Source organism: Lepidochelys kempii, chromosome 3 (genome assembly GCF_965140285.1).
Source record: "Lepidochelys kempii isolate rLepKem1 chromosome 3, rLepKem1.hap1, whole genome shotgun sequence".
Classification (NCBI taxonomy): Eukaryota; Metazoa; Chordata; order Testudines; family Cheloniidae; genus Lepidochelys; species Lepidochelys kempii.
The window spans coordinates 110,289,842-110,317,784 of NC_136382.1; the positions used below are offsets into that span (position 1 = coordinate 110,289,842).

A 27,943-nucleotide genomic window follows, 5' to 3' on the forward strand; every position below is an offset into this window, starting at 1 on the left:
TTGTGGAAGTATAACATTGTATAAGTATAACGTTGTATAAGGGGACATGCTGGATACATTGTATATGAGAGGGCATGCCAAAACATGTTACAAAGTATCTGAGGGAGCACATGTAGGGACAGTTAGCTTTTGAATGGAGAAGCAATTAAGATAGAGCCAGCACGTCTAAGAAGCAGGCATCAGAATGGAAGGTGTGAAGGGCAATTAGTTAAGTTAACTGGAAGCTGTTAAAGGCGATTGTTAAGGGTGGCAGGTAATTGAAGATAAGTGACTGGTCTCAGGGATCTCGAAGGGTGGTGACTAAAATCTTTTTCTTCTTTTGTCTGTAACTTCTCTGTACCTTGTTCTCCAAAAAACTGTATAAATTAAAAGACACAAGCCCCACTCGGGGGGGCTCACTTCTAAATGTATTAGCAGAGCAGCTTTGCTAATAAAACAGAGTGGTCTGATAAATTGTGAGTCTGAGTCAAACTTTGACAGTCCACTCTGTAAATGCTGGGCATATGCCTTCTTAAGATGCCTCAGAATTACACCAATAAATTTCCTAGACACAGAACAAATAAATATGAATATGAGCATTTAATGATGACACTGGGAAGAAGTTGGCACAATAACAGTGAGAAGCAGGGACTTAGGTATTCTACATCTCTAAAGTGTGCTATGGAATCCTCCCCTTGCCACAAAATTATGTTGTAGAATCAAAACTTCCATGATGACGTGAGGAGAAGACTGTATTTATTTTCTGATCAGAAAACTTCAGCCTTCAGAGTAAAAAGTCTGACACCTGTTACCAGCTCTAAATTCACTCAAAAGAAAGAAAAGAAAAGATGTTTTAAATGAGCTAATGAGTTCCAAAGTGTATGTTTGGATAGGATACTCAAACATGGACTATCTTGATCAGACAGAGCATCTTTTCATGAAGTTCTTCTTATAAGTGAAGGTCATTACTTGGCCCAACGGTTTAGCTTTGGCCTTTATTACATCTTGAGTGATGTCAAAGAGGCCATAACTAATGGATAAAACAATAAACATTCCCTCCCAAAAGATATTTTCAGTTAGACTAAGAAATGTCTAATTTATATAACAAGGAGGCTCTTTTTACTATGTGTTTTAGTTTTAACTCAGACTTGGCATCTGTCAGCTCTATCCTGGATAAGTCTCTGTTTATTCCTATTGCGTGCCCGGTTTCACGGATCAGCTCCCTAAGATACCAATCCTGCGAACATTAACATGTGTATTTAACTTTCTTCACATGAACTTTAAACATTTGCTGTACATCCAAACGGACGCAAAGGCAGAGTTTTTTATTTTAGCTTTGGAGTGGAGAGGTGGTGTTACACATTAAATAAAATTGAGAAATCCAGTTCATAAATAGATAAAACAGCCATCCTATCTTTCCAGCCAAAGTGCTGTGTTTCCATTTACTGGTCTTATTGTACTTCTAGACCAGTGGTTCTTAACCTTTACTGCAGCCTGCATCCCTTTGGTTCTCAAAATATGTTCTCACACCCCTTATAAAAAATCATTGAAGTAGGTCAGTTCTTTAAACCTAAATATATATTTTTGTTTGTATATTACAGTAATCGTTAAAAAATGTATAGTGTTAATAAATACATAGGTTTGATGAACCAAAGTAGTTGTACTTACGTGCCTGTGCTTAATTGGTGTTTTCGATTATTTACCTTCTAAAAAAATCTGGCGTGTCTCGGACCTCCAGAATGGGCATCTTGCACCCCCAGGGGATGCGTGCACGCCAAGTTAAGAACCACTGTTCTAGACAATCATCATTACAGGTCCAGAATAAACTTCTAAGGAATTACATTTCTGACAGCTTCCCAGATCTTAGCAGGTTCATAAGACAATACTCTAATCTAATGCCTTGCCAGCTAGGTTGCTAAAAAACTGGCAACCAGTTTTTCTAATAAATAGCATGATTGGTAGGGAGACCAAAACAAAATTAGCAGTGACTGAATTCCTCAGGGCTTGGATTTGGTCATCATGTGCGATGACTCCATATAAGAATTATCTTTTTTGGGTAGAAGGGGATTTTTGAGTAGATGTTTGTGAGTTTGAGAGTCACATACACATACACCTTTGGTTTTAACAAAGACTTTGTTTTCTCCTTCCCGTAGTTATACTGTAATCTGAGTTTAGAGTGCCATTTCACTATAAAGCCCTGTTAATTCTCTCTTTAGGAAACATCTGCAAATGAAATGAAAACTAAAAGTGAAGAATACAGTATCTGGTTAGTGAAAAGATATAGCTTTCTAGTCACTTTGGCCCAGATCCTCAAAGGGGTTTGGGCACCTAAATTCCAGTGGGAAGTAGAGACTTAAATACCTTTGAGGATGTATGCCTTTGTTCCCAGGGTCCCATCCCTGCCTAACTGATTGCTATACTTGCTTCCACTGTCTGAGAAGTACAAATAGAGCTAGAGCAAGTGGTGATCTGGGTGCATTTTTTTTTAATAAATGTTGGGTCAACAAACATAGCAACCACTCTGCTTGAGGTGCAGATTTTTACTTCTCTGCCTAAATCATGTACAGAGTTTTTTGGTTTGTTTTTTGTGGTTTTTTTGTGGGGTTTTTTTTTGGGGGGGGGTGTCCTGAAAATGTTGCAGATATAAAAGCAAAACCTGCAAACTTACATACATATACTCTCCACTTAAATACCACCATTTCATTCACAAGATCTCAAAGCATTTTACAAGCATTAGTAAATTAAATCTCAACACCTCTGAGAGATAAGTAGGTAAGAGTTATCTGTTCTACAGAAGAAGATACTAAGGCAAAAAACAATAAAGTTACTTGCTCAAGGTCCTACAGCAAACCAGTGTCAGAGATGGGAATATAGGCCCAGATTGAACAAGTTCCTTAAGCATATGCATAAATTTAAATATGTGAGCAGTCTATAGACCATCAAAGTCTATAGGATTATTCATGTGCACTCAAGTTACACACCTATTTAAGTATAGTGCTGAATCAGGGCCATAATGCAAGAATTCTGACTTCCACTTCCTGCTGTAACTAGTAGGCATCATGACAACTATCATTTCATCTCAAGTTTGCACTTGGATTTAAGTTGGTATATAAGGAAACTAGGTTGCATAGCTTTTCGCCTTCAGTCAGTCTGTTTGCCATATCTGAAAGGTGTAGTTTCATGAGCCAAAGCCTTTTACTTTGGTCACCAATGAAACTAATACAAATACTGTCAGGTTTTGCTTTTTCTGTTTTTATTAGTAAATTTACATTTCAATTACTTGAGGGATTCCTTTCCTCTGACAACTCTGAACATGTAAACAGAAAAACACTGTTCCTTGGTTATCTTCTTCCCTATATTTTTACAGAAAACAACTGGTACCCTAAAATCATCAAAAATTATCAGTGATGGCAAACCCTCCTCCTGCCTTTGGTGTGTATAAATGGAAAAGCAAAGGTAGAGAGGTGTCTTTACAAACAATACTTGGGTTCTGAGGATTCTAGATTTCCTGCTAAATAGGCCTATTAATCAGCTGTCCTCTCTGTGAGTATTAAGATTGTGATATACACTGGTCACTGAAAGATCCTATGCAGTTCAATTAATTCTCATATACGTAAAGAGCTGCATATAAATACTACAGCCTACAGAAGTGAATGAAGGGTAGGGACTTAATTTAGAGAGAGCCTTAAATGTCAGTCAAAGGAAAATCTTTCATTCTACTTCTAGTTATTACCTTTTTTACTTTCATTAAAAGTCCTAATTAATTCTGGTTTTGTTTTTTTTTTAAAAAAGCTAAGAAACAAGCTAGTGTCATGTATATGTTTCATGGGAAAGAATACAGTGAGATCCAACTTTTTGCATTTAAGAACACAGTATAAATACTTCACAAGCCTATTACGTGTAGTAAAACTGAAACAACTCTTACCAGACTGCAAATTCTATTTTGAGTCAGAATTAGTCTAGGGCAAGATAGCAGGAAACATATCCTCCTCCTTCAGCACTGTTTTTCCAATACCCCCATGTTAAACTAAAGTCTAACTTTGCTCTGCTTTGTTTTCACAAGAGGACCCATTCAGTACCATGTGCCCTTTTCAGCGGTCAATAAAAAGAAGCAGTGAATTCCCCAGGGCTTCACGAAGCTAGTTAGGCATAGCCATTCAGTTTTTTACGAAAACAGGGCATTCATTTCAGAGAGTTCCCCAGGAGCAAATACAACAAAGAGATCAAAGACCCACCTCCTCTCCTTCATTGTTTTCACTAGGCCTGGCTGAGATGAACAGTGACAGGTTTCCTCAAGACAAGGAAAGGGCCCTGCAGACCACCTCAGGGTTCATTCAAATTCATCTGCTTCCTACATTCCAGTGACAGTGCAGAATGCTAATCGTGACAAACACACATTCAGACAGCATAATATGCTGCCCACTAGTTAATCTAAGGTAAGAAAGAAAAACAAGCTCCAAGGGAAGTTACTTACTTCCCTGGTCAGTCAACCTTCAATAACTGTCTGACATTTCATAAATAAACTGTTTCAGAGTAACAGCCGTGTTAGTCTGTATTCGCAAAAAGAAAAGGAGTACTTGTGGCACCTTAGAGACTAACCAATTTATTTGAGCATGAGCTTTCGTGAGCTACAGCTCACTTCATCGGATGCATACCGTGGAAACTGCAGCAGACATTATATACACACAGAGATCATGAAACAATACCTCCTCCCACCCCACTGTCCTGCTGGTAATAGCTTATCTAAAGTGATCATCAAGTTGGGCCATTTCCAGCACAAATCCAGGTTTTCTCACCCTCCACCCCCCCCACACACAAACTCACTCTCCTGCTGGTAATAGCCCATCCAAAGTGACAACTCTCTTCACTTCATAAACCAGTCAGAGAACACTTCAATCTCTCTGGTCACGCAATCACAGACATGAAGGTCGCTATCTTAAAACAAAAAAACTTCAAATCCAGACTCCAGCGAGAAACTGCTGAATTGGAATTCATTTGCAAATTGGATACTATTAATTTAGGCTTAAATAGAGACTGGGAGTGGCTAAGTCATTATGCAAGGTAGCCTGTTTCCTCTTGTTTTTTCCTACCCCCCCCCAGATGTTCTGGTTTAACTTGGATTTAAACTTGGAGAGTGGTCAGTTTGGATGAGCTATTACCAGCAGGAGAGTGAGTTTGTGTGTGTATGGGCGGGGGGGGGGGGGGGGGATGTGAGAAAACCTGGATTTGTGCAGGAAATAGCCCAACTTGATTATCATGCACATTGTGTAAAGAGTTGTCACTTTGGATGGGCTATCACCAGCAAGAGAGTGAATTTGTGTGGGGGGGTGGAGGGTGAGAAAACCTGGATTTGTGCTGGAAATGGCCCACCTGATGATCACTTTAGATAAGCTATTACCAGCAGGACAGTGGGGTGGGAGGAGGTATTGTTTCATGATCTCTGTGTGTATATAATGTCTGCTGCAGTTTCCACAGTATGCATCCGATGAAGTGAGCTGTAGCTCATGAAAGCTCATGCTCAAATAAATTGGTTAGTCTCTAAGGTGCCACAAGTACTCCTTTTCTTTTTTCATAAATAAACTTTAACTCTTTTCTTAATTTTCCAGGTTAAGGCTACTAGTTAGAGTTGTTTGCGATCTCATTAATTTATCCAGTTAAAATTTCATTATGACCTTGGTTTTCAGTTTACTTCCCAAAGTTTGTTGACACTGCTACTGATGTTCCAGCTGTTGGCAAGTTCCCCTGTGTTATGTGTCTGTGAAATTTTCTGTAGAATCCATCCATTGCAGCAGAATTGTGTTCTAAGATTTCTAAGAACTTAAGCTTTCTTCTTTATTAGTATGTTTCTAGTCCTCATGTTTAGGAAGATAACCTTGAAAATGCGACTGGACTCTGCACACAACATGAAACAGCTCTGAGAGATGTGAATTGTGTCATTCATGCCAATGTGGTGTTAACTCTGGAACCTAAAGGAAACATCTTAATACGTCAACTCAACTATTTTTACTGCTAATCATTTTAGCAGAATCATCCAGCTAATTCACTTAACCCAAAATGCCTCCATTGAAGCCTCAAACCCCAAATTGTCCCCGACCAGCGGCCAAAACCTCCTGTCTTCCCAATGATAAGTACCAGTGCTGCCAATGTTAGGATGTCAATACAAACATCAGTATCGTATCTACATCTGAAAATGCAGAAAATGTAAAATACATATAATTTAATATCAAAATACATGAGGCTACTGCACTGTTTGTCTTATTCATTTTCATATTTAATATTTCAAGAAATCTCTGGTTTTTATTTAAGCTACTGCAGAACTTTCAGTTCACTGCACAAGAGTGTTGCAGAACTCGGGGGACAGTTCAGCAGAATTTGGATCCAACTTGATGCACCATATACACATTGGTGTAATGAATGAAGTTACCCATACCTATTAGCATCACCTTCTGTTTTGTATACCTTTTATTTAGAAAGATGATATCAATGCACTGTCACTGGGTCCTTCAACTACTCTCTTTCTTATAACATTCTCTATATGTGGCAAGACCTGGACTCATCCCGATCTTTGTTTGCTGCCAGAGAGCTGCAGAGACAAGCATCCTACCCTGAAAATGCAGCGTTCCCAGGGGAAATTGCCCTGGTTCTTGATAGTCTCCCTGCAGCCCCTAGGGTGTCAAATAACAGCAATGAAATTGACCCGTCTTGTTAATTTCATTGTGCTGCAGTATGTGAAAGACAGGAGCACAAGAAGAGCACTGTCAGTCTGCAGGCTTAGGAAGACAGCATTGCATTGTTTTATATTCAGTTCTCTCTAAGACAGTTATCTTCGCAACCATTTGAATTAAAACTTAGATTCTGTGAACGCTGATGGCTCTCACTCAGGGAAGCTTTCTACTCATCATAGGAGAGGGGATTTTTTCAAGTTCTGCATATATCTGTCTAGATTCTTATGCCATGCCCATCACTGTGTCATCTGAGTGTCTCACAAACTTATTAAAGTGAATACAAGAAGAATGTGTCTTTCTCTTTGCACCCCATTGTTTTAGGGGATGTGCGTATGTGCGCGTGCACATGTATTTGTTGAGTTACATAAGAGAGGCTTGGTGTGAGGCTCATGGTCTCCCTGATCTCTTTTGGAGATAACTCCATAGAGGTGAACCAGCGCCAGAGAAAGCTGTCTCCTACACATGCAAGTTTCAGTGCTGAAGTTGACAGTTCCATTGCCCCAATGGACTGGAGCTCTATGATCATGTACAGTAGCCACACCCTCAGACAATTGGGGCCAGCCCTATAATGGACTTAGAAAAAGAGGAAAGGAAGCTTGTATTTGACCTGATGCTCACTAAGGGCTTGTCTACATTGGCACTTTACAGCGCTGCAACTTTCTCGCTCAGGGGTGTGAAAAAACACCCACCAACTCCCAGCGCTGGTGCCGGGACTACACAGCCACATTAAAGCACTGCCGACATGGCTCGTGAAGACGTGTCCTAAGAAGCTAGGCAAGGATGGCCTTGGGGGGTGGGGGCTAGAACACCAAAGACCCAGGGTCTAGTCCCTGCTCTGTCACAAAAGTCCTGTAGGATCTTGGGCAAGCCACTTAGTGTCTGTGTTCCTCAATTCCCCATCTACAAACTGGGGATAATAGTACTTCCCTACCTCACAGAGCTGTTGGGAGGACAACTACCTTAATGACAGAGAGGCGTTTAGATATTACAATGATGAGGGTCATTTCAATGCACAGAAAAGAGTAGAGAACTGAAGTCGTGCTGCTGAGAAAGAATCTGTTGTGTTCTGAACCAACTGAAACTTTCTAAGTTAGCAGTTTAAGTCCTAGGTACAGTATATTACAGGAATGAGGCCTGAAGATCATGAATGTATGGATCACCAGGGTCAACTCCAATCCAGGAGGTTTCTTGTATAAACCTTCCAATTTTATTCATTAGAAGACTAGGGTTCCTAGGTGCTATGGCGATACAAATAATAATAATGTAATAATAATACATATGATAAGGTTTAGCACAGTTGAATTGGGGGTAAACAGATTAGTCATGCTTTTATTACTCATTACACTTAGATGCGACTGGAAACTGTGTGTCAAGAATTGAGCAATACATACTGGCAAGCTTCCTGCTACATGGCAGATCTGGTTTAGAACTAATTCTCCAAGCATGGACCACTATTTGTGCCAGTCTATCATGACACACAAAAAGTCTCTGCTTCCAGGAAAACAATCTCTGGAGCAGAAGCAAAAGCAGCAGCATTATGATGTCAATTACAAATCAGCAAAATAAGATGCTAGGAGTCCAAAACTGGGAGTTTTCCTTGTTACGTATGAGATCACCAAGTATATACATACATTATAAATCTTTATGTCTGAAGTTTTCCTATATATGCTAAAGAGCACTAAATTATCCACCAATGGCACCAATTAGTTGCTGCGTGCATAAAATGTACTTTCTCAAATAACTGTGTTAAAGCAGGTATATCACCTCCAAGATGAGCTGCTATCTGCCAACTGTTAGCCTATATAAGTTTATTATCTGGTTTCAATTATCAAGAAAAATCTAAATTTTCCTTTATTCTTTTTATGAAAAATCACTCACATCTGATACAATACATTTCTAATGTTTCCCTCCCCAGAAGTCACATTCCCTCTTTTCCACAGTTCACTTCTCTAGTGACCATGTTTCACCTAAATATGGAAAGGCAGATAACTAAGCACACATAGACAGACAGACAGACACACAGTATTTTATTGTTTGCATGAGATTAATGGAGAGAATATAAAAAATAAGCAGAAATTAATTGGCAAGAGTTTATCATAGGCGTCACAGATGAAGTGGGTTTGCAGGAGAAGGTAAAGGAAAGAAGAGTGATTTTGCATACTACCTCAGAAAGGGCTTTGTGGAAGAAAAAGCAGCTGTTTACTGGAGATGTAGCCAGCCCACCACTGGAAGAGTGAGACAGCAGGGTGCAGTACAATAAAAGTAGCCTAATACTTGGACAAGTCAAAAAAGTCAGGCTGGAATGGAATTGTGTAGGGACTTGAAGGCGATGCCAAGAAGCTTGAACTTGATGCAGTGGATGGATTCAAAGAGAAGGTAGTTTTTAAGTGAGGGAAATCTTGGGGTACAAAAGACAAATCAACCTCCTGAAAGGGGTACAGTAGTCTGGAAAGATTGAGCGCTACTGCTGTATGTAGCACAAAATAGAACAGTTTTGCTTCAACCATGATAGCAGACAACTGTAATGTAATCACATTCTCCAACACAGCCCCACTCGTGCAGCTCAGTCCTCAGCAGACAATTTTGTGGTCTTCAGGAATAAGTAAGTATTAGCTTGTTTGCCACCAGGCAATATCCTTCCTTTGAATCAAGTAAAGGGACACCATCAACTTGAAATCTAGTCAGTCTAAAAAAATGTGCCTAAAAAAATAGTCTCAGCTGCCACATCTTCCTTGAGCCTCTCTGACAATTATTGTGGTTTTACGATTCTGTTTTTCTTCTGGGTCTCCCCTCTGCCACTGTGTGAAAGGCAGGTATGCAACAGCGGAAACTGACAATAGTGAAACAATTAATACAGAACATGCTGTCAAATGAAGAAAAGAAAGAAAGAAACTTATTGTCATCTTAGGTTCACTTGCAACCAAAGCAGGTAAAATACTTTTAGACAGAAGGGTGATTTTTAAGTTGATGGTGTCTCAACGAATTTGGGTCTGTTCTTCAACTGATTTTCACTACTTTAATCATGGTGAGTAGTACCTTATTCCAAGAGTAGTCTCACTCACTAACAATAGTATTCTGCAGATGTCTGACAAAATACACCAACATAAAAATAGTTCTTCAATTTAAAATGAAACATCAGTCCTGAGCACACCTGACCATTCTAATAAAGCCATGTGGTACTAACATTTATTAGGAGGGAAGTTTACTTACATAGCAGATCAGTGGACATGTTTACAGATCAGGCAAAGGAAACCTAAATAAAGGAAATGGAAAAATTTAGTTTTCTATAGTGGAAGTGTTCATGTTTAACCCTGAAAAAGACAATCATATGTAGAGCTGACTATAGAATCATAATATTATAAGCTACAGACACACGGATACATCCTCATGTGTTAATTTTGTTGCAGTTGAAAGAGTCTGACAATGCAAGGATCAGCATGGGCAATTTGAAGTGACCCTTAAATAGTTGTTCAGTTCCTTTATAAGTCAGAGGGATCTTATCTGAAGAGGTTTAATAAGGAAAGAATATCATAGCTTGGAGAGCAAAAAAAAAAAAAAAGAGTAAAAATCTTTATTCAGTAGAACTGATTCCCTCTTTAATTCACAAACACTCCCAAATGGTCAAAATGTTTATTTTTCATGAACCCAATGCTACTCAAAATAAGCCATCCTTTATTAATTTTTAGCATTAAAAGAGCACATCCTTATGCCTCAACTTTTATGTCCTTAACTGCCATTTTTGCCTCTGAATCTGTTATTTCTGGGCCTGATCTTGGAGTCCTTACACTGGCTAAGCCAAAAGGAGTTTTGACTGAGTCAAGGACAGCAGAATCAGATTCTGTGTTAGCAATTTTGTAAGTCTTCTGGGGACTTCTGTTTTTCTGCTAAACTCTTGTCATGTTATTTCATACTCCCACCCACCCTAATTATCTGATTCATCCACCTATCGTACCCTAACACCTAGATTGCAAGCACTCTGGGGCACGTTTCCTTTGTTACTTGTCTGTATAGTGCCTAGCACAATAGGTCCCTGATGCTTGGATGGGATGCCTAGAGCTATGTAATACAAATAATAATAAGACAACATTACACAGCAATGAAACAGCCCCACAGCCAGAGCCCCGCGAGCCCGAGTAGACTGGTATGGGCCAGCCACAGGTGTCTAGTTGCTGTGTAGACCTACCCTTAAAGGTTTCAGGCGGTGGATGAGGGTACAGAGACACGACTGTAAAAAAATCGAGGGTAAAATCCTGCCCCCACTGAAATCAGTAGGATTATGCCATTGAATTAAATTGATCCAGGATTTCATCCTCACTTTTAAAAATAAATGAGCTGTTAATAAGATGCTTCTAACTGAGACATTTTGAGGTTGGGCGTGGGGACTGATGACATTGGTTTGAGACAGAGGAAGTGACAGAGGAAGAAGATGTTTGGAAGGCTGGATGGAAAAAGAGCATGAGCAGGGGGGCAGGAAATAGGCCCAAGGGGAGAGAAAGAAGTTCAAGAGAATGCAGCTGCAAGGCATGGTGAGGCAGGAAAAACAGTATCATGTCAGTGGTATTAAAATTAGCACAGAAAGGTTGTAGTTGGCAGTCATTACGCTGTTGCTGGAAGCCAATGGCTCTGCCTCTTACTCCTGGCTTCCAGGGAACTGAGGGTGATGCCAGACAAGGCAGTGTCCTCCTGACATCTTGGGAAAGAGCATTTCTCCCAGGTTGGCTGACAACAGTAGAGATTTCTGGCTGAAGCAAGCATCCCCTGCTGACAGCCCTGAAATTTTGTGAGGACATGTCATTGTCTGGGTATAGAACCCCTCCACATGGCGATTGGAGGTGGTGAGTAAGAAAAGAGGAAATGTGTCTCCTTTCCCCCATACACACACATCTTCTCTGCCAAAAGGTAGCATTTAGTAATTCTACTCACCCTATCATTTCCCATGTAGGGCAACTACATGAGGGATAACTGCACACTTAGGGTAGGCAGCAAAGGAAGAGAAGAGGAACAGGATCCACTGGCGGGTGCTCAACTCGGCACAAGAACTTCATTTACAAGAGGTCTCCACCCCACCAAGCAAGACTGCATCCCCCACAGAATAGGTTACCTCTGCATCCCCTTCTGCCTACAAAACCTGCTGAACAGCCAGTGGGAGCTTACACACTTCTAACAGACTGTGTAAGCAGGCCCTAGACTAGTTTGTATTGCTTCATATAATGGTCAGAATAATCAAAAGTGTATACTAATACACATGCTGTGTAGGTAGACCCCCAACTCTCTCCTCAGCAACAAAACATATTTGGTTTTGTTCTCGTAAGGATTATGATGTCCCAACTTCCCTTATCTTCCTTCCGTATTGCAGGTATTTGTTGATTGTACTAAGCCATACGATTCTCCATGCTGTTTTTTTCCTATTTTAAAAATCACTGACACTTTTGTGTTTGCTTGTCTGAATTTCTTCTTATACAGTTCCTGCTCTCTTTAATTCATAAAAGGGGAGGAATATCATAGTAAAGTAGAAATGGTTTAAGTATTAACAGAGTTCTAATGGGAAGAGACTAATATAGAAGACCAAATTTTAACTTTGGAGACACATGCACAGCTCCACTGAAGTTAATGGAAGCTTCACATGTGTATCCAAGGTTAGGATTTGGCCCATGTTAAGAATAACACATCAGCATTTTCTATGAGTGAATCTTGCTGAATATTTATGTGTATTTGGGGTCTATCGTATATAGCATAGAACAGCAAACATTAAACATGGAATCTTAAGTTACTGGAAGAGTCAATTATATTTGCTACAGGATTTTTCTTCAGTATATGGGACTACAAAATATTTTAAAAAACAGATTGCAATTTCCTTTGGTTATGCAAATAACTTGATACTTAGCAGACAGAAAACCTTGTATTCCAATTTTAGAAGTTGGGCTTGTTGACATAGCCGAAGTTGCCTCATGTGGAAATCTTATTTATAAGCGACAAAGCTAAAAAATTTCAAATGTCATGGGAGGAATGTATCTCTTCCATACAGGATCACGCAGATATACAACAAAGGAAAACATGAAATCACTAGGTAGATGATGTGGGTGGAAAGTAGTGAAGCAGTTCAGGATTCAGCTTCTCTAATGTGTTGTGCATAGTTTTTTTATAGTTTTGTGGTATTGTTTTAAAACAAATAACATGGCTGTTGTGGAATACTTTTCTTTATAACTAGAAGTCAGGATATCTGGGTCCAATTCCCACTTTTGCCACAGACCTTCGGCAAGCGACTTAACCTCTCTGTGTCTCAGTTCCCCATTTGTAAACTGGTAATGACAACACTTCATTTCTCCCCCGCTTTGTCTGTCTTGTTTATTTAATCTGTAAATTCATTGGGGGCAGCGGCTGTGTCTATTTATGTATGTGTGTACAGCACCTGCCACAGTGGGGCCCTGATCTTGGATGAAGCCTCTAGCTGCTACTGTAATATGTAATAGTAATAATAATTTTTTAAAGCTGATAATATACTGGGTAACGAATAATAGGATTCAGCAGGAGGAGAGTCTCTGCAATAATCATAAGACCATTTTAAATTTTGTATTTGGAGAGTAAAAACATAACTTAATGAAATTGCTGTTAAGTATAGCATACAAAGGCACTTAGGGTGTGGTTATATGCAGCTGGGAGCATGCCTCCCAGGCCAGGTAGACAGACACATTACTCAGGCAAAACTGCAGGAACAGTCCCAGGGTTTGATCCTGCAAGGTACTGAGCCCTCTGATCCTGATCCAGCAAAGCATTTATGCACATTATTATTTTAACCAGTATCCTGTGACCATTTACTTCAGTGGGACTAGTTTGTGTTTAAAATTAAGCATGTGCTGGATCAGGGTCAGGATGCTCATCACCTTGCAGGATAAAGTTCCACAGAGGAGGTATTATATGCAGATAATTGTTATAGGAATCAATTAAACTAAAACTAAAAACAGTACCTAAAAGTGTGAGTTTTTAAATGACAAGTGACCTAGAACACCTGAAGAAGAGGTCTGTGTAGCTCAAAAGCTCGTCTCTCTCACCAACAGAAGTTGGTCCAATAAAAGACATCCCCTCTCCCCTTGTCTCTCTAAAAGGCCCAGACACATTCCTAAAATAATATGTTCTAAAGCAGAGGGTAAGGAAATCTCCATTTCAGTATGCCTGCATAAATAATATTGGATCACCAGTTCAAATTCTGGATTTACCTAAAACAAAGCAAATGAGAAACCCATTCATATGAAATCATGTGAAAAAGGATTTTCTCAGGTTATGTCCTTCCTCAGCACATCAACTAAACTATTTTCAATGTTTTGAATTTGAAGCTGAATATGCACTTTAGGATAGCAGAAGGGACACTCATCACAACTTTACTCAACCTATTTGACAACATAGCGGAAAAGGGGGCTGGGGAGGAGAGTTTTTTTGTTTTGTCTCTCTGAAGCATTGTGCTCCCTTCCAACAAACCATCAGGAAAGGCCAATAAGCCTTCTGGAGCTAAACAGTGGTTTTACAAAAGACTTGGCTCTAACATCATCTTCTTTCATCTTCCTATACAGTTCACTATGAAGAAGTCAAACACTACAAGTTGCCAAGTTTCCAAACATGAGGATTCAAGCTATCATAAAGGAGAGAGAGATATGCCTGCATCCTACCAGAAAGGCCAATCATGCCTCGAACCTCCCACGGCTCCAAAAAAAAAAAAAGGGGGGGTGGGGTGGGGGGGGGATCTGGTCATATGTAACAACCATTTCTGTAGCAGAAATAAATCATAAAAATAGATTTGCCTTACGTAAACCAACATGTTAATTTAACATCTTGCTTACATTATTTTAGAATCCCTCAGTTTCATATACTCACTACTGATATTGCAAATACCTAGCAGAGTGAACATAAATGCATTTCCTGCCCTGTTTCATGTACGTGTTTTGTCATTAAGTATGAAAAAGAGGAGTCTAAACTTAGTGACCTATGACATAAGATTTTGTTAAAATTACAATAGTTTGTCATTTTTAAAACCTACACACATCTTTTTTTTTTTCTTTTACTGATTTAGCTTCCAGTTCTGAAAAGGGACTATTCACTTTCTATGGAAGTTTTGCCCAAGTAAGGACTTCAGGATCAGAGACTTGGTATCTTCGCAGGTTATCTGCATATATATTTTTAAGATGTGTCATACACTCTTAAAGGTGACCTGCAGGGGTTATATGGAGAAGGCTTTGTCTCTTTGGCCTGTTACATAAAAGAGAGATCTGTATATAGAAGGGGTGGGCAAACTTTTTGGCCCGAGGGCCACATCTGGGTATGGAAATTGTATGTTGGGCCATAAACACTCACAAAATTGGGGTTGGGGTGCGGGATGGGGTAAAGGCTCTGGCTGGGAGTGCAGGCTCTGGGGTGGGGCCAGAAAGGAGTTCAGGGTGTGGGAGGGGGCTCCAGGCTGGGACAGGGGTGCCAGGGATGAGGGTTCCAGCTGGAGGTGCGGGCTCTGGAGTGGGGCTGGGGATGAGGGGTTTGGGGTGCAGGAGGGTGCTCCAGGCTAGGATCGAGGCGCTTGGGGAGGGGGCGGGGGGCTGGGTCCGGGAGGAGCTCAGGGGTGCAAGCTCAGGGTGGCGCTTACCTCAAGCAGCTCCCAGAAGCAGCGGCATGTCCCCCGTCTGACTGCTACGTGGAGGCGCGACCAGGCGGCCCTGCGCACTGCCCCGTCCACAGGCACCGCCCCTGCAGCTCCCATTGGTCGCAGTTCCTGGCCAATGGGAACTGCGGGGGTGGCACATGGGGTGGGGGCAGCGTGCAGACTTCTCTGGCTGACCCTATGCTTAGGAGCTGGAGGGTGGATATGCCGCTGCTTCCGGAAGCCTTGTGGAGCCGCAGCACACGCGCATGGAGCGGCCCCCGACCCCGCTCCCCAGCTAGAGCGCAGGAGCAGGGCAAGCCTCAGATCCCCCTCCACAGTGGTAGCTTGAGGGCCAGATTAAATCGGCTAGTGGGCCAGATGTGGCCTGCGGGCCATAGTTTGCCCACCCCTGGTATATAGGTATACAGTGATAGACAAAATGCCAGTAAATGGCGCTCAAGGATATGCAGCATTGTTTCCTAAATTTTGTAGGATCAATAAAACTTCTGGTTGTCTGCAGCAACTAACTTCCTTTTTGCAGCTCTTTACAGCAGCTTGTAGCAGGCCCCAGATGTAGACAAGCACCCAAGGGGCATGAAGGAAATGTTACACTCTGCCACAGGAAACATGTAGATAACACCACCTTCTGATGCTTCTTAATCATAGAATCATAGGACTGGAAGAGACCTCGAGAGGTTATCTAGTCCAGTCCCCGGCACTCATGTCAGGACTAAGTATTATCTAGACCATCCCTGACAGGTGTTTGTCTAACCTGCTCTTAAAAATCTCCAATGATGGGGATTCCACAACCTTCCTAGGCAATTCATTCCAATTCTTAGCCACCCTGACCGTTAGGAAGTTCTTCCTACTGTCCAACCTAAACCTCCCTTGCTGCGATTTAAGCCCATTGCTTCTTGTCCTATCCTCAGAGGTTAAGAAAAACAATTTTTCTCCTTCCTCTTTGTAACAACCTTTTATGTACTTGAAAACTGTTATGTCCCCTCTCAATCTTCTCTTTCCCAGAGTAAAGAAACCCAATTTTTTCAATCTTCCCTCATAGTTCATGTTTTCTAGACCTTTAATCATTTTTGTTGCTCTTCTCTGGACTTTTTCCAATTTGTCCACATCTTTCCTGAAATGTGGTGCCCAGAACTGGGACTAATCCAGGACTATTGCTAAGCAAAGACTTCTAGATAGACATAAAGAATTTAACATCTAGAAATGAGGAGCAACAGGACTGTTGATTTATTATTAAATATTGGGATCCCTAACAGTGGATCCTAATTAGGATAACTGGTTTCCATTATGTCTCTCAGTGCTTTTCTGAGTCTTTCCATTTTCTCACAATTCCCAGAGGTATTAAGGCTTCTGCTTTCAATCATGCCTGTGCTGATACATTGACTATTGAAGAGGATAAGTTTCAGTACATAAATTCTTCAACACTGTGTAGGACTGGCTTTCAGGAGAGGCTTAGTTTCCCAGTTCTATTACTAATTAGGGTGTTATATGATGGGGTGTGTATCCCACACAGGCTCTGAAAGCATTAGTTGGGCCTGAGAGGCCAATTAACATACTGAGCTGCACCCAGAGGGTAGATCAAGCTTCACTGAGGCAGCTGAGAGCAGAAGCGTGCTGCAGAGAGAGTGTGAAGAACTTTCCAGTCACTCTCTGGGATTAGATTTCAGAGTAACAGCCGTGTTAGTCTGTCTTCGCAAAAAGAAAAGGAGTACTTGTGGCACCTTAGAGACTAACCAATTTATTTGAGCATGAGCTTTCGTAACTAATTGGTTAGTCTCTAAGGTGCCACAAGTACTCCTTTTCTTCTCTGGGATTAGAGTGTGTAGTCACCAGGAGGGTTAAGGAGGAAGCCCCAAGAGCTGCAGGAACTGAAACTGCAGGAAGAGAGCCCTGGGAGGCATTCCATTAGGGAACAGAGCAAGAAAAAGTGGAGAGGGATGTAAGGTTGAGCCCAAGAAGGGATGAGAAGTGGGTTATGTTTATATTTTATGGTTTGGGAGTTTGTTGGGAGCATGAAAGCCCTGGCCCTGAATGAAAGTTTAGCCTAAGAAGGGGAGACCCTGAAAAATGCTGGATGGGGAGCAGTCTAAAGATGCAACAACAAGGAGTTGTGCAGAGCAGTCCCTGGCTCTTGGTTATTGGGTCCGAGCTAGAACCTGGTGTAGTGGGAGGGCCTGGGTTCCCCTACCAGCTACCAGAGAAGGTGATCTGAAGACTCAGACACAGAGATAAGGATGACTGGGAGCTTTAAGAGAAGGGTGTTAGGACCATGCAGCCCAGAGGTAGGGCTGAAGACCTTTTTGTAGGAACACTGGGACTCTTGTTCTACTGGACTTTCTATTACCTTGAAAGCAGTGAACTTAAACCATGATCTGGTTGGAGAACTAGGTTATGGAAAGAGAGGCCACTGTCAGGTGGGAGAGACTGTCAGCAAGGGGTGTGAGAGAAGAGAAAGTGTGTTGCATCTAGCGACAAGGGGGTTTGTCAGTGATGAGACACTTTTTCACATACAGTACTATCATACACAAATGTTCAGATCCTTCATGTCCTTTCCTCTTAAAGACATTAAGGAATAAGTCAGCAATTTGGTCCCAGATGTTAAAAGACTAATTTAAGATCACAGTAAACACCCATGTGAATGTGCCATGGATCAGGTGTTAACATTTAACTCTCTCAAGCCTTATCTATGCTAGCATTTTTCAGGAAGTCTCCAATCACTGTATTAACACTAAAAAGAAAAGGAGGACTTGTGGCACCTTAGAGACTAACAAATTTATTTGAGCATAAGCTTTCGTGAGCTACAGCTCACTTCATAGCTCACGAAAGCTTATGCTCGAATAAATTGGTTAGTCTCTAAGGTGCCACAAGTCCTCCTTTTCTTTTTGTGGATACAGACTAACACGGCTGCTACTCTGAAACCTGCTGAACAGATAATTATACTGAATCTTTACCCAGTGGCAGTATCTGTTTCACAGATAGAGGAGAGAGAGTTCAAAATGGGAAGTTTGCAAACATCTAGAATTTGGGTTGATGTTCCACCTCCCTGACTTGAAGACTAGTAACAGAGACATAACCAGATCCTTTCTCATCTTGAGTGCTGGTTGGAATTGTTACTTAGAGACTGTTAGTAATGTCCACATTCTGCCTGGCTCTTGAACTGGTAATAAGAGGCTCCTTGCACCTTTGTTCAAACAGGCAGCCAAAATGTAGCACTAAGTCTACAATACTCATCATGCTAGTTTGGTTATATAAAATATTAGCCCTTGCTATTTCATCTTTCATAGTAATATAGCTCTTCTCTTGAATGATGCAAACAATCCTGAAGCTCGATTGGACAAAAGAAGGTTGGTTCTTTTCTGTGCAAGGTTCTCTTAAGTACTGGGGAATACGGAAGGAATGAAATCTGAGTCACCCTGTATTAGAATAACAAGGCCCATAGCTCAAGAGCTCTGTAGGGAGGCAGAAGGGGAAGGAGAGTTCAGCAAATACCTTCATAGAATAAAGGAACTCTGAGAAATAAGAGTACGAGCGCCAGACATTTTCCATGTCTCTTGTTGAGCTAGAATCTTGAAATTCGGTTCACTCATTCATTATTCAAATGTCAAGTACAGCAAAATCTCAACTATGACCATTCCTTCAGAGGTCACTGAAAGATCATAAGTCATTCTTATGGGATTCACCTATTTATATACCTCTTTTCAGGTATAATCTTGAACTTTATTTAATTCACATTCTACTTTTCCAGCATTGGAGAGGGAAAGAACCCAGGATTTATGTAATTCATAATAGAAAAGAGACTCCAGAAGAGGAAAAGCTTGCAAAAAGAATTTTTTTAAAAAATCCTAAATTTGAACTTTGACCTTTCAATAAGAGGTCACCAAAAGATCATCAGTCTTTCTTATTAGATTTCAACCAATCATGTGCCCTTTTTAGCTCCCAGCTTGACATCTGATGCATTCAGTATGGGCGACTGTGTCATGAAAGAAACTAGCATTTGACATTTCTATCCCTAGTCACCATAAGGTCACTCTAATTTACAACATTCCCTCTGTGAAGTGGTCATGTTTGGTTTGAGGTCTCCAATTTGGAGAAATTAAGGTCATTTAAGGGCAACAGCTGTAGAGCATTTCATAGAATCATAGACTATCAGGGTTGGAAGGGACCTCAGGAGGTCATCTAGTCCAACCCCCTGCTCAAAGCAGGACCAATACCCAATTTTTGCCCCAGAGCCCTAAATGGCCCCCTCAAGGATCGAACTCACAACCCAGGGTTTAGCAGGCCAATGCTCAAACAACTGAGCTATCCCGGCCCCATTTAAAAGACTTAAGCCAAGAAAATTGTCAGCAGTGAGCAAGTATGTGATGTTGACTATTAAATCCACTCAAAGGATGGACTTCTATCAACTAGTTAATAACACGCACAGGAAACTATCCATTGTGTAATGTTTTTATATTGGCTTTCTAAAATGTTATGTGGCTACCAAACCTTCAATCTGCTGCAGATGGTTGCTTTGGAAATATGTAACTACACTGTAGAACTTACCAAGAGGAAAGCTGAAGATTGCTCCCTAACCAATTGTTACAACTGGGGATGCTGGCATGCAGTAAGGTGTGGAACCAGCTTTGGATTTTTGGCACCTAGAAGGTAACTAAGGCTTTTAGAACTGAAGAGAGAATGTCATATCCTTCCCTCCCCTTCTTGGGCAAGGACAAAGATCATGTTAAATTTGAAGGTTTTGTGGAGAATTCCTTGTTCTTCACCCTAACAATCTTTGATAGTTACTGACTACTCTACTACACCCTCTGATGGGGTATGTACCTCATATAGTCTGAGGAAGTGTTAATATAGGCCTGAGATGCTAATTAGGGTACAAGGTTGCACCTGGAGAGTGGGACAGGCTTAATTAGAGATTAAGTCCAGCTGGGTTGTGACTATAAATGCAGGAAGTCTAGAACAGAAAGAACTATAGGGAGGAGAAGAAGAAATTCTGCATTCACTCTGTAGGATTAAAGCAGGCTTTATTCTCCTAGTCTCCCCAGGGGAAGAGCAAATGCTGAGATCCTCACCTGAGCAGAGAAGGCTGGTAGGAGGCCAGGAGCAAGACAGGGAGGCTACTAGGTGGCATAGGCTTTGATGGTGTATGCATGCTGAAAGAAGCAGAATTCCAGATGGTGAGCCCTAGGAGGCATTTGTATGGGGAATAAAGCAAGGGAAACAAGACAGGGACAAAGGGTCAAGCCCAAGCAGCATGGAAATGGGTTTAATTTTATATTTGTTGGTTTGGGATTTTGTTGGGGATTCCAGGGGAGGGCCCTGGGTGTCCTGGCCTTGAAAGTAGAGTGAACCTAGAAAAGCTGTAGGAGAGAAGTCCTGAGGAAGGCTAGGGTAGGAAAGAGTCCAGGAAGGCAGCAGCAAGCAGTTGAATGGAGCAGACCTTGGCTGCTGGTCACAGATTCCCTGGACTAGAGCCCAGTGGAGTGAGAGGGTGTGGGTTCCCTTACCGGCATGAGGCTGAGGAAGGAGATAAGAATGGCTGAGAGGACTGGGTTGAGGACCTTTTGTAATGACATAATCTTTTCTTTTATTGAATTTTGTTCCCCAATAGAAGTGGGTCTAAATTGTGGACTGTCTGGAGGGCTGAGTTATGGGAAGAGAGAACGTCACAGGAAGCTTTGTCAGGGACACTAGAGAGGCGAGAGCCTGCTACACCACATTCAGCTATGAGGCGGCACTCTAGCCGTGAGTTCTCTCTCTCCACCCACTTTCATCTCCAGTATCTGCTACTATAATACAAAGGTTAGCTAGATGTTTCTATTAAAATAGTCAACAGTGAAATACTTAATCATATTTGATATTTATATTATTGCTGTTTCAGAATTCCTTTGAGAGAAACGGGAGACAGTTCAAGCTTAACTCAATGCTATTGTTTCAGGTTCTCTGCAAACTCCAGCACAGATTATTGAATGGGTTCATATTTTGAAGGTTATCTTTGCTAAAAATAAAGGGCTGAAGAATTATTATTTAATAAAAATCTGATTCTGGATCACAATTATGTCAGAGCTTTGTGAGGATCTGCTGGTCTGGAACCTGGAACTGCAAGTTCCTAGGCAGTTGCTGTGTCCACGCTGCCACCTCCGTTGAAATTGAAAACAGCAGCCTATGAGCCCTACAAGTTCAAACAACATGGGATGTCCTGCCCATGGAGGTTCTTACTGGTAAAGCCTACTGTGTTTCCTGATTTCCCGAGGTCTTAAATAGTGTGCCTGGGCCAAACACCTGCAACCTGTCTGTGCAATTATACAGGTACCTGGCTTACTGCTGAAAACAAACCTTGCTCTGCACTCCTGAGGCTTTGCCCTGCTCCTGGTATCTGGCCTACTCCTAGTCCTGGTTCCTGATCCCTGGCTGTGCTCCTGATGTCTTGCCTTCCCCCTCAGTTCCTGGTCCCCAGCTCCACTCCTGACTTCTTGCCGTGCCTCCATTCCTGCTTAAGCTGATTCACTTGACTCTGACCTGGTACAGCTCATCAACCTCGACTATGACTTGATCCTATGGCACAACACTGGGATGGACAGCTACTCTGGCCATCACCCTGTGGAGACTGAACTCAGACCACATTCTCATGTCTGCTCCAACCAGGCCCTGGCCTTGATCTGCTCTGCCTCCCTCCCCACAGTAGCTGCGGTCCTGACAGCTTCCAATTTTTTACTTTTAATCAATAAACATTTGATTAAATACCCCAATACAAAAAAAAAATGCTGTTTATCCAATAAACACCAGAAATGGTTACTTGTACCCAAAGTCTTGTCTACATGGAGCAGTAATGCAGACTATGTTTTTAAGCTAACAAATGTGTGTAAGAGCAGGACCAATTTAACTTAAATTTATTCTATAATGCTTTTTTGTACACACACACATTCAGAACCTGAAAACTACATTGATTTGGGAGTTGCTAGCAGTACCAAAATAGCTCCTAGGAACCAGCAGGGAGTTTTAGGCCAAGGTTTTCAAAACTGTCTAAGGGATTTTTAGAAGCTCAATTCCCATTAAAACAAGAGAGAGATAAGCATCAAACCCCCTATGCACCTTTTGAAAGTGCTGTGTTTAAGGCACAGTAGCTGGTGAAGCAGGACTCAAACTGAAGAACGTGGTGGTATGTTCAAGCTCTGCTCAAATGAGGTACCAGCACTATTGATGATGCAGATGTTCAAAATCTAATATGCAAGCTCGGCTGGTCCTTTCACAGTGGGAGGGAGCAAGCTCAGATATGACTTTGCGCTGTATTAGGATGGAGGCAGCTTAGCCCAGCTACCAGAATCATGTTATGGTGTCAGAATCTAAGCATTTATTAACAAAAAAGTATGCTTCTAGCCCTTGTGGCAGTAAACAAAAGTATGAAAACGTGAAGTAAGTATAACTAATGTCTGCCTGAGTCTGCAGCGTTCTACATGTAGACAAGCCCACAGAGTTTTCTCTCTCTCTCCACTTGAAATTCCTGGATACAACCTGGCAATAAAATAAAATTGAAAACAAAATATTTACCTGAATTTTTTTTTGTTATATATGTAGTTAAATTTAGTAGCTGAACTCCAGGGCTACCTGTACTGATTTCAAAGCAGACTAACCTTCCTCCTATCTTAACAAGCAGCAAGTAAGAAAAGTTATCAGAAAAATAGCAGCATCCCTGAGATAGCTTTCAAGAGGTGTTTCCTGGACTGCTTTTTTTTTTGGTACATTTATCTACCCCTGCGAAGTTGAAAAGCAGTTTGTTTGTTTTTTGCACTAGCAAAAAAGAACCAAAAGAGTCTTTTCTATTTTAGTGACTTGACTAAACTATATTTTGTACTACACTGCCATATGCTGGAGTATGAGTGTAAGACTGCTGTCCATTTACAACTCTTGTGAAAATTAGAGGTGAATGAAATGAGGCTATTCCAAATGAGAACATCTTAATGTAAATAAAACTGATGTGGGACCACTAGGGAACTACCTGATAATGTGTGCTTTAATAAATATGGGTCTGATCCCACAAACACTTCATACACAGGAGTAGCTCTAGTGAAGTCACAGATACTACTTATATCTGTAAAACTAAACATGGGGGACATGGATCAGCATTCACGTCACACTCCCCCTCAGTACCCAGCCCAAGCCGGGGAAGCTAATGATCCAACCAGCGGACCAAATTCGATAATGAATCCTGGTCACATGCCATCTGAGGCATGTTGTGCATACACTAAGAAGAAACCGCTAAGCATGTCCATAAGTGTTTGCAGGATTGGGGGCCAATATCTACCACTGCAAAGAATTTGAGAGTAATTTTTTTTTTTTTTAAATGGAGGGTTGGATTCTGACCCCTATTACTATCTATAACAACTTTGGTGGTGTAAAGATGTCACAAAAGGCTGGGGGTGAATTCTCACTTCCCCTCGAATAGCCCTGGGGTAGAGGGTGGGCTGGAATGCATGTGTTTGTGACACTCAGTGCTTGGAGAATTCAGGACTACAGAGAAAATTATTGAATTCAAAGAGAACTAAAGATTATCTTTAGTTAGGAAGGATGAATCTGTGCCCTATTGGTGGGTTACTGTGTATTTTTGAAAAATAAGGTGCATGTGAAACATCTCCCCAATAAAAATGTTAGTTTATAAATAGGTAATACAGAGAGGACATATTAACCTTCCATCACTGATTTTAAAATACTCAACCTCTGTATTATTTAAAAGTACACAGTTATTATGTGGGCTCTATGGACACTCTATCTGGTCAAACTCTGAAGTTGAATTAGATCGGGGTTCTAAATTATTTTTTGTTAAGGTCCAAATTTCTTGGCCAAGATATAGTCAAGATCCAGACTCCAGAGAAAATAATTTTAAAAAAACAATAATAAGTAAATAAAAGATTTTGGGGTCCATTCAAGAGCATTTGCCAATCTGGATTAGCCCACAGCCCGCCTGTTGACTACCCCAGGATTAGATGACCTGCTGTACTTAAAAATCTATTTGAAATACCCTTCCCTTCTCATCTTTGCTGTCAGTTGTGGCCCTAAGTTTATTTTATATGTTTCTATATATTTATATATATAGTCTAGAAGAACTAGTTCTGGTTTAAAAGCTAGAGCGAGACCATTCAGAAACTGAAACTACTAATATGGCAACTGACTTATTAAGTGGAGGTTTCAGAGTAACAGCCGTGTTAGTCTGTATTCGCAAAAAGAAAAGGAGTACTTGTGGCACCTTAGAGACTAACCAATTTATTTGAGCACCTTAGAGACTAACCAATTTATTTGATGCATCCGATGAAGTGAGCTGTAGCTCACGAAAGCTCATGCTCAAATAAATTGGTTAGTCTCTAAGGTGCCACAAGTACTCCTTTTCTTTTTATTAAGTGGAGTTTCATGACAGAAGCGTTCTCTGGGATCTACAGTGGCTTCCAATAGGTTTTCAAGTGGAATTCTAGCAGCCTAAATCAAGATGCAAGACAAGTGACTGTAGCCATTTACAACAGTGCAAAGTAGGTGTCAAATGCTGTCATTCTGACTTGATAGCATTGCACACTCACTTTACAAATGGTGCAAGTGACTACACAAGCGCTGGAGTAACTGAAAATCAGGCGCAAAGTGTTATTAACTTTGCAACTAAATGAGTTGGGACTTGGAGTTTGTCTTCACATACGCTGGTGCAGCTTCGCCGCTGCACTTCTTTAGTGAAGACACAACTACGCCCATGGGAGAGCTTCTCCTGTCAGAACAGTTAATCTGCCTCTGCGAGAGGTGGTGGCTATGTCTACACCACAGACATAGCGCTGTCTACACCAGGGGCTAGCTCAGTATAATTATGTCAATCAAGGGTGCGGATTTTTCACACCCCAAGTGACATAGTTATACCGATATAAGTGTGTAGTGTAGATTTGGTTCTTGTGAGAATATCTCTCTCCATGAGCCAAAGTTCCACAGCAGAGACTCTTCAGCTGGGGCTCCCACACTACAAACGTAGAGCAGCTTTCTGAGTGGGTTCTTCAACTGTGGAACTTGCTCCTCCCTCATTTGGTCAGAGCCTGGATGTCAGCTTTTTGGTTATGCTGTGAAACACATTGTTTTCTCTCCGCCCCTCTCCCTCCCAGGTGTTTGACATGAGGTGGGCTGAATGGTTTTGGGTTTACTAATGTGGATGTGCATGTGTGTCAAGGTGAGATGCAGTCTTGTATATTGTGCTATGTATTTTTTAATTTAAGTAATGGGTACCCAAAGCATAGGATGGATATCTATAAAGTCTTTTATAAATCTAAATAAAATATTCATCCTGTGAAACAGCGGTTTATATTAACTCTCCCACACTAAAAATAGTAATAATTTATACTTATAGTGTCTTCCACCAAATGATTTCAAAGCACTCTACAAAAGTTATTTGCATTATTTGCCCCCTTTGCAAATGGAGAAATTGAGATACACAGGTTATATACCCAGGGCATGCAGAAAGGAGCAGTATTTGGACTAGTAATTAGGTCTCCTGACCGCACATTCCCAGAAAAGTTAACTTTTTGTTTACTGTCTTTATAACAGAGCTTAAATTCTAACTGAATAGTTTTTAAAAAACCCAGAATATCATGAGGCAAATTCTCCCCTAATATATGTGCACAGGGCTCCCTTAGAAGTCAATGAGAGCCAAAGACATTCAGGATCAAAACTGACTCCATTATCTGAAGTGAGATGTTTGTCCCAATACAGTATTTGTATAGAAGGATAATTCCACATTCCTTAAATTGTAGTATGGCTGCTTTAGTCAATGCAAATGTTTTGAGTGGTGGTTGCAATAGTTGGCCCCCAGAGGGGTTTTTTTAAGGAAAACATAAAGCTCCCATGTCGAAACATGAAATTTCACTCTGCATAGATGCTACAGAATGTGTCAAAACACAGTTAGCTACTTCACATCCACAGTTATAAGACTCTCTTACAACACATTTACCATGGCAAAATATAAACTGGCAAGAACTAGGTATAGCTGAACATCAAAAAAAATGCTGTAGCCTTTTTGTTCATAAAGTCAGTAGAAGTTGTGTTGGGCCCAAACATATCAGCCCATCCTCGGGCTTTTGTAAAAAGCAAAGAAGAAAGACAAGTGGAAAAACCTGGCTTGAGGCTGGATTTGCATTCCACTGAGGGCAGAGGTTGAGGCTTGTGGATAAAAACATTTGGAGAAGAAAAAAAATCTTTTGGAGGCAGATGCATGTGCAGTAAATTGCTTTCCTGTTACTCAATGCAGTTTTCCGTGCCTCAGAAGGCACTTGTGATTACACAGAAAGTGGTACTGCTTCCTGGAAAAGGAAGGAGGCTGGATATGTCCCTAGCTGCACAACACTTAATGGCGCTCCAGGACCCTGGTAAGGGTATATCACATATAACATGAAGATATCTCACTCTGTGTCCCCCATACCTCTTAACTGCTCCCAAGTTTTGAAGCACATCAGTTGTTTTAGCCCTAATGTTACCCATGTTCTCCACCAGTGGTTCTCCACCAGGTACGCAGAGATCTTCCAGGGAGTACATCAACTCATCTAGATATTGCTTAGTTTTACAACAGGCTATACATAAAAAACACCAGCCAAGTCAGTACAAACTAAAATTTCATATGACTTGTTTATACTGCTCTATATACTACACTGAAATGTAAGTACAGTATTTATATTCCAATTGTTTTATTTTATAATTATATGGTAAAATTAGAAAGTAATCCATTTTTCAGTAATAATGTGCTATGACACTTGTAATTTTATGTCTGATTTTGTAAGCAAGTAGCTTTTTAAGTGAGGTGAAACTTGGGGGTACACAAGTCAAATCAGACTCCTGAAAGGGGTACAGTAGTCTGCAAAGATTGAGAACCACTGTTCTACACCAATGTATAGAGTCCCCTACTTTTTAATGTTGAAAAATATTTACATAAGAAATATGAAATCATTAACTGAAGTTACAGAAAGTTATTTACATGGAAGGAAGGAATCACCCAGTATTCTAAATTTCCTGCATGAATAATTCTTGTCTTTGTCATACACTGCATCCCCCATTTGGACCTTTGTAAGTTTCGAGGAATGTCACTTTGTCCAATCCTTTGTATTTCTTTATTCTGATAGTGGGCATATGTTGTTCTTCTCCTCTGCACCCCCTGCCCCTCACTCTGAAACTTGATCTGATTGTGCAGCTCTTTACTCATTTCAAGACTGACAAGAAGGAAATGCCTGTGCATGTAAAAATCAAAATCACCACCCCTTACACACACCTTGCAGTCCCTTCCCACTTCTCACTTCATTCAACAAGGGAGAATCTACTTTCCCAGAATACTTTGCAGAAGAAAAAACATTTTGTACATCATTGTTTTCAGTCCAGTTCAATACACAATACTTTACAAATGGCAGCAGCAGTTTCCTCTTTAGCCAAGAAGGTGGCAATAGAGAAGGGGGTGGAGCAAATAAAGTCTCAGGGAGAGCAATAACAAACAGAATTATCACATGTGTTTCCTTTAAACCGGGGAGGATAATAGGTTGCTGACACTAGAGCATCTTTTCCCTCCTGCACTCAGAGTAAGTTGCTAACTATGTAGCAATAA

The 27,943-nt window shown here is 41.0% G+C and overlaps 1 protein-coding gene across 2 annotated transcripts in view; it reads right to left on the reverse strand.

Annotated features, from left to right (window-relative positions):
- The window catches only part of PLAGL1 (PLAG1 like zinc finger 1), an 86,668-nt gene that overhangs the window by 57,209 nt on the left and 1,516 nt on the right, over window positions 1–27,943 (reverse strand). For both annotated transcript variants that reach the window (XR_012158073.2, XM_073337518.1), the window contains exon 2: window positions 9,915–9,957. Coding sequence is in view for 1 of the 2 variants with exons in the window: in XM_073337518.1 (XP_073193619.1) it covers window positions 9,915–9,933 (19 nt within the window). In the remaining variant the exon portion in view is untranslated. The remainder of the gene's footprint in view (window positions 1–9,914; window positions 9,958–27,943) is intronic.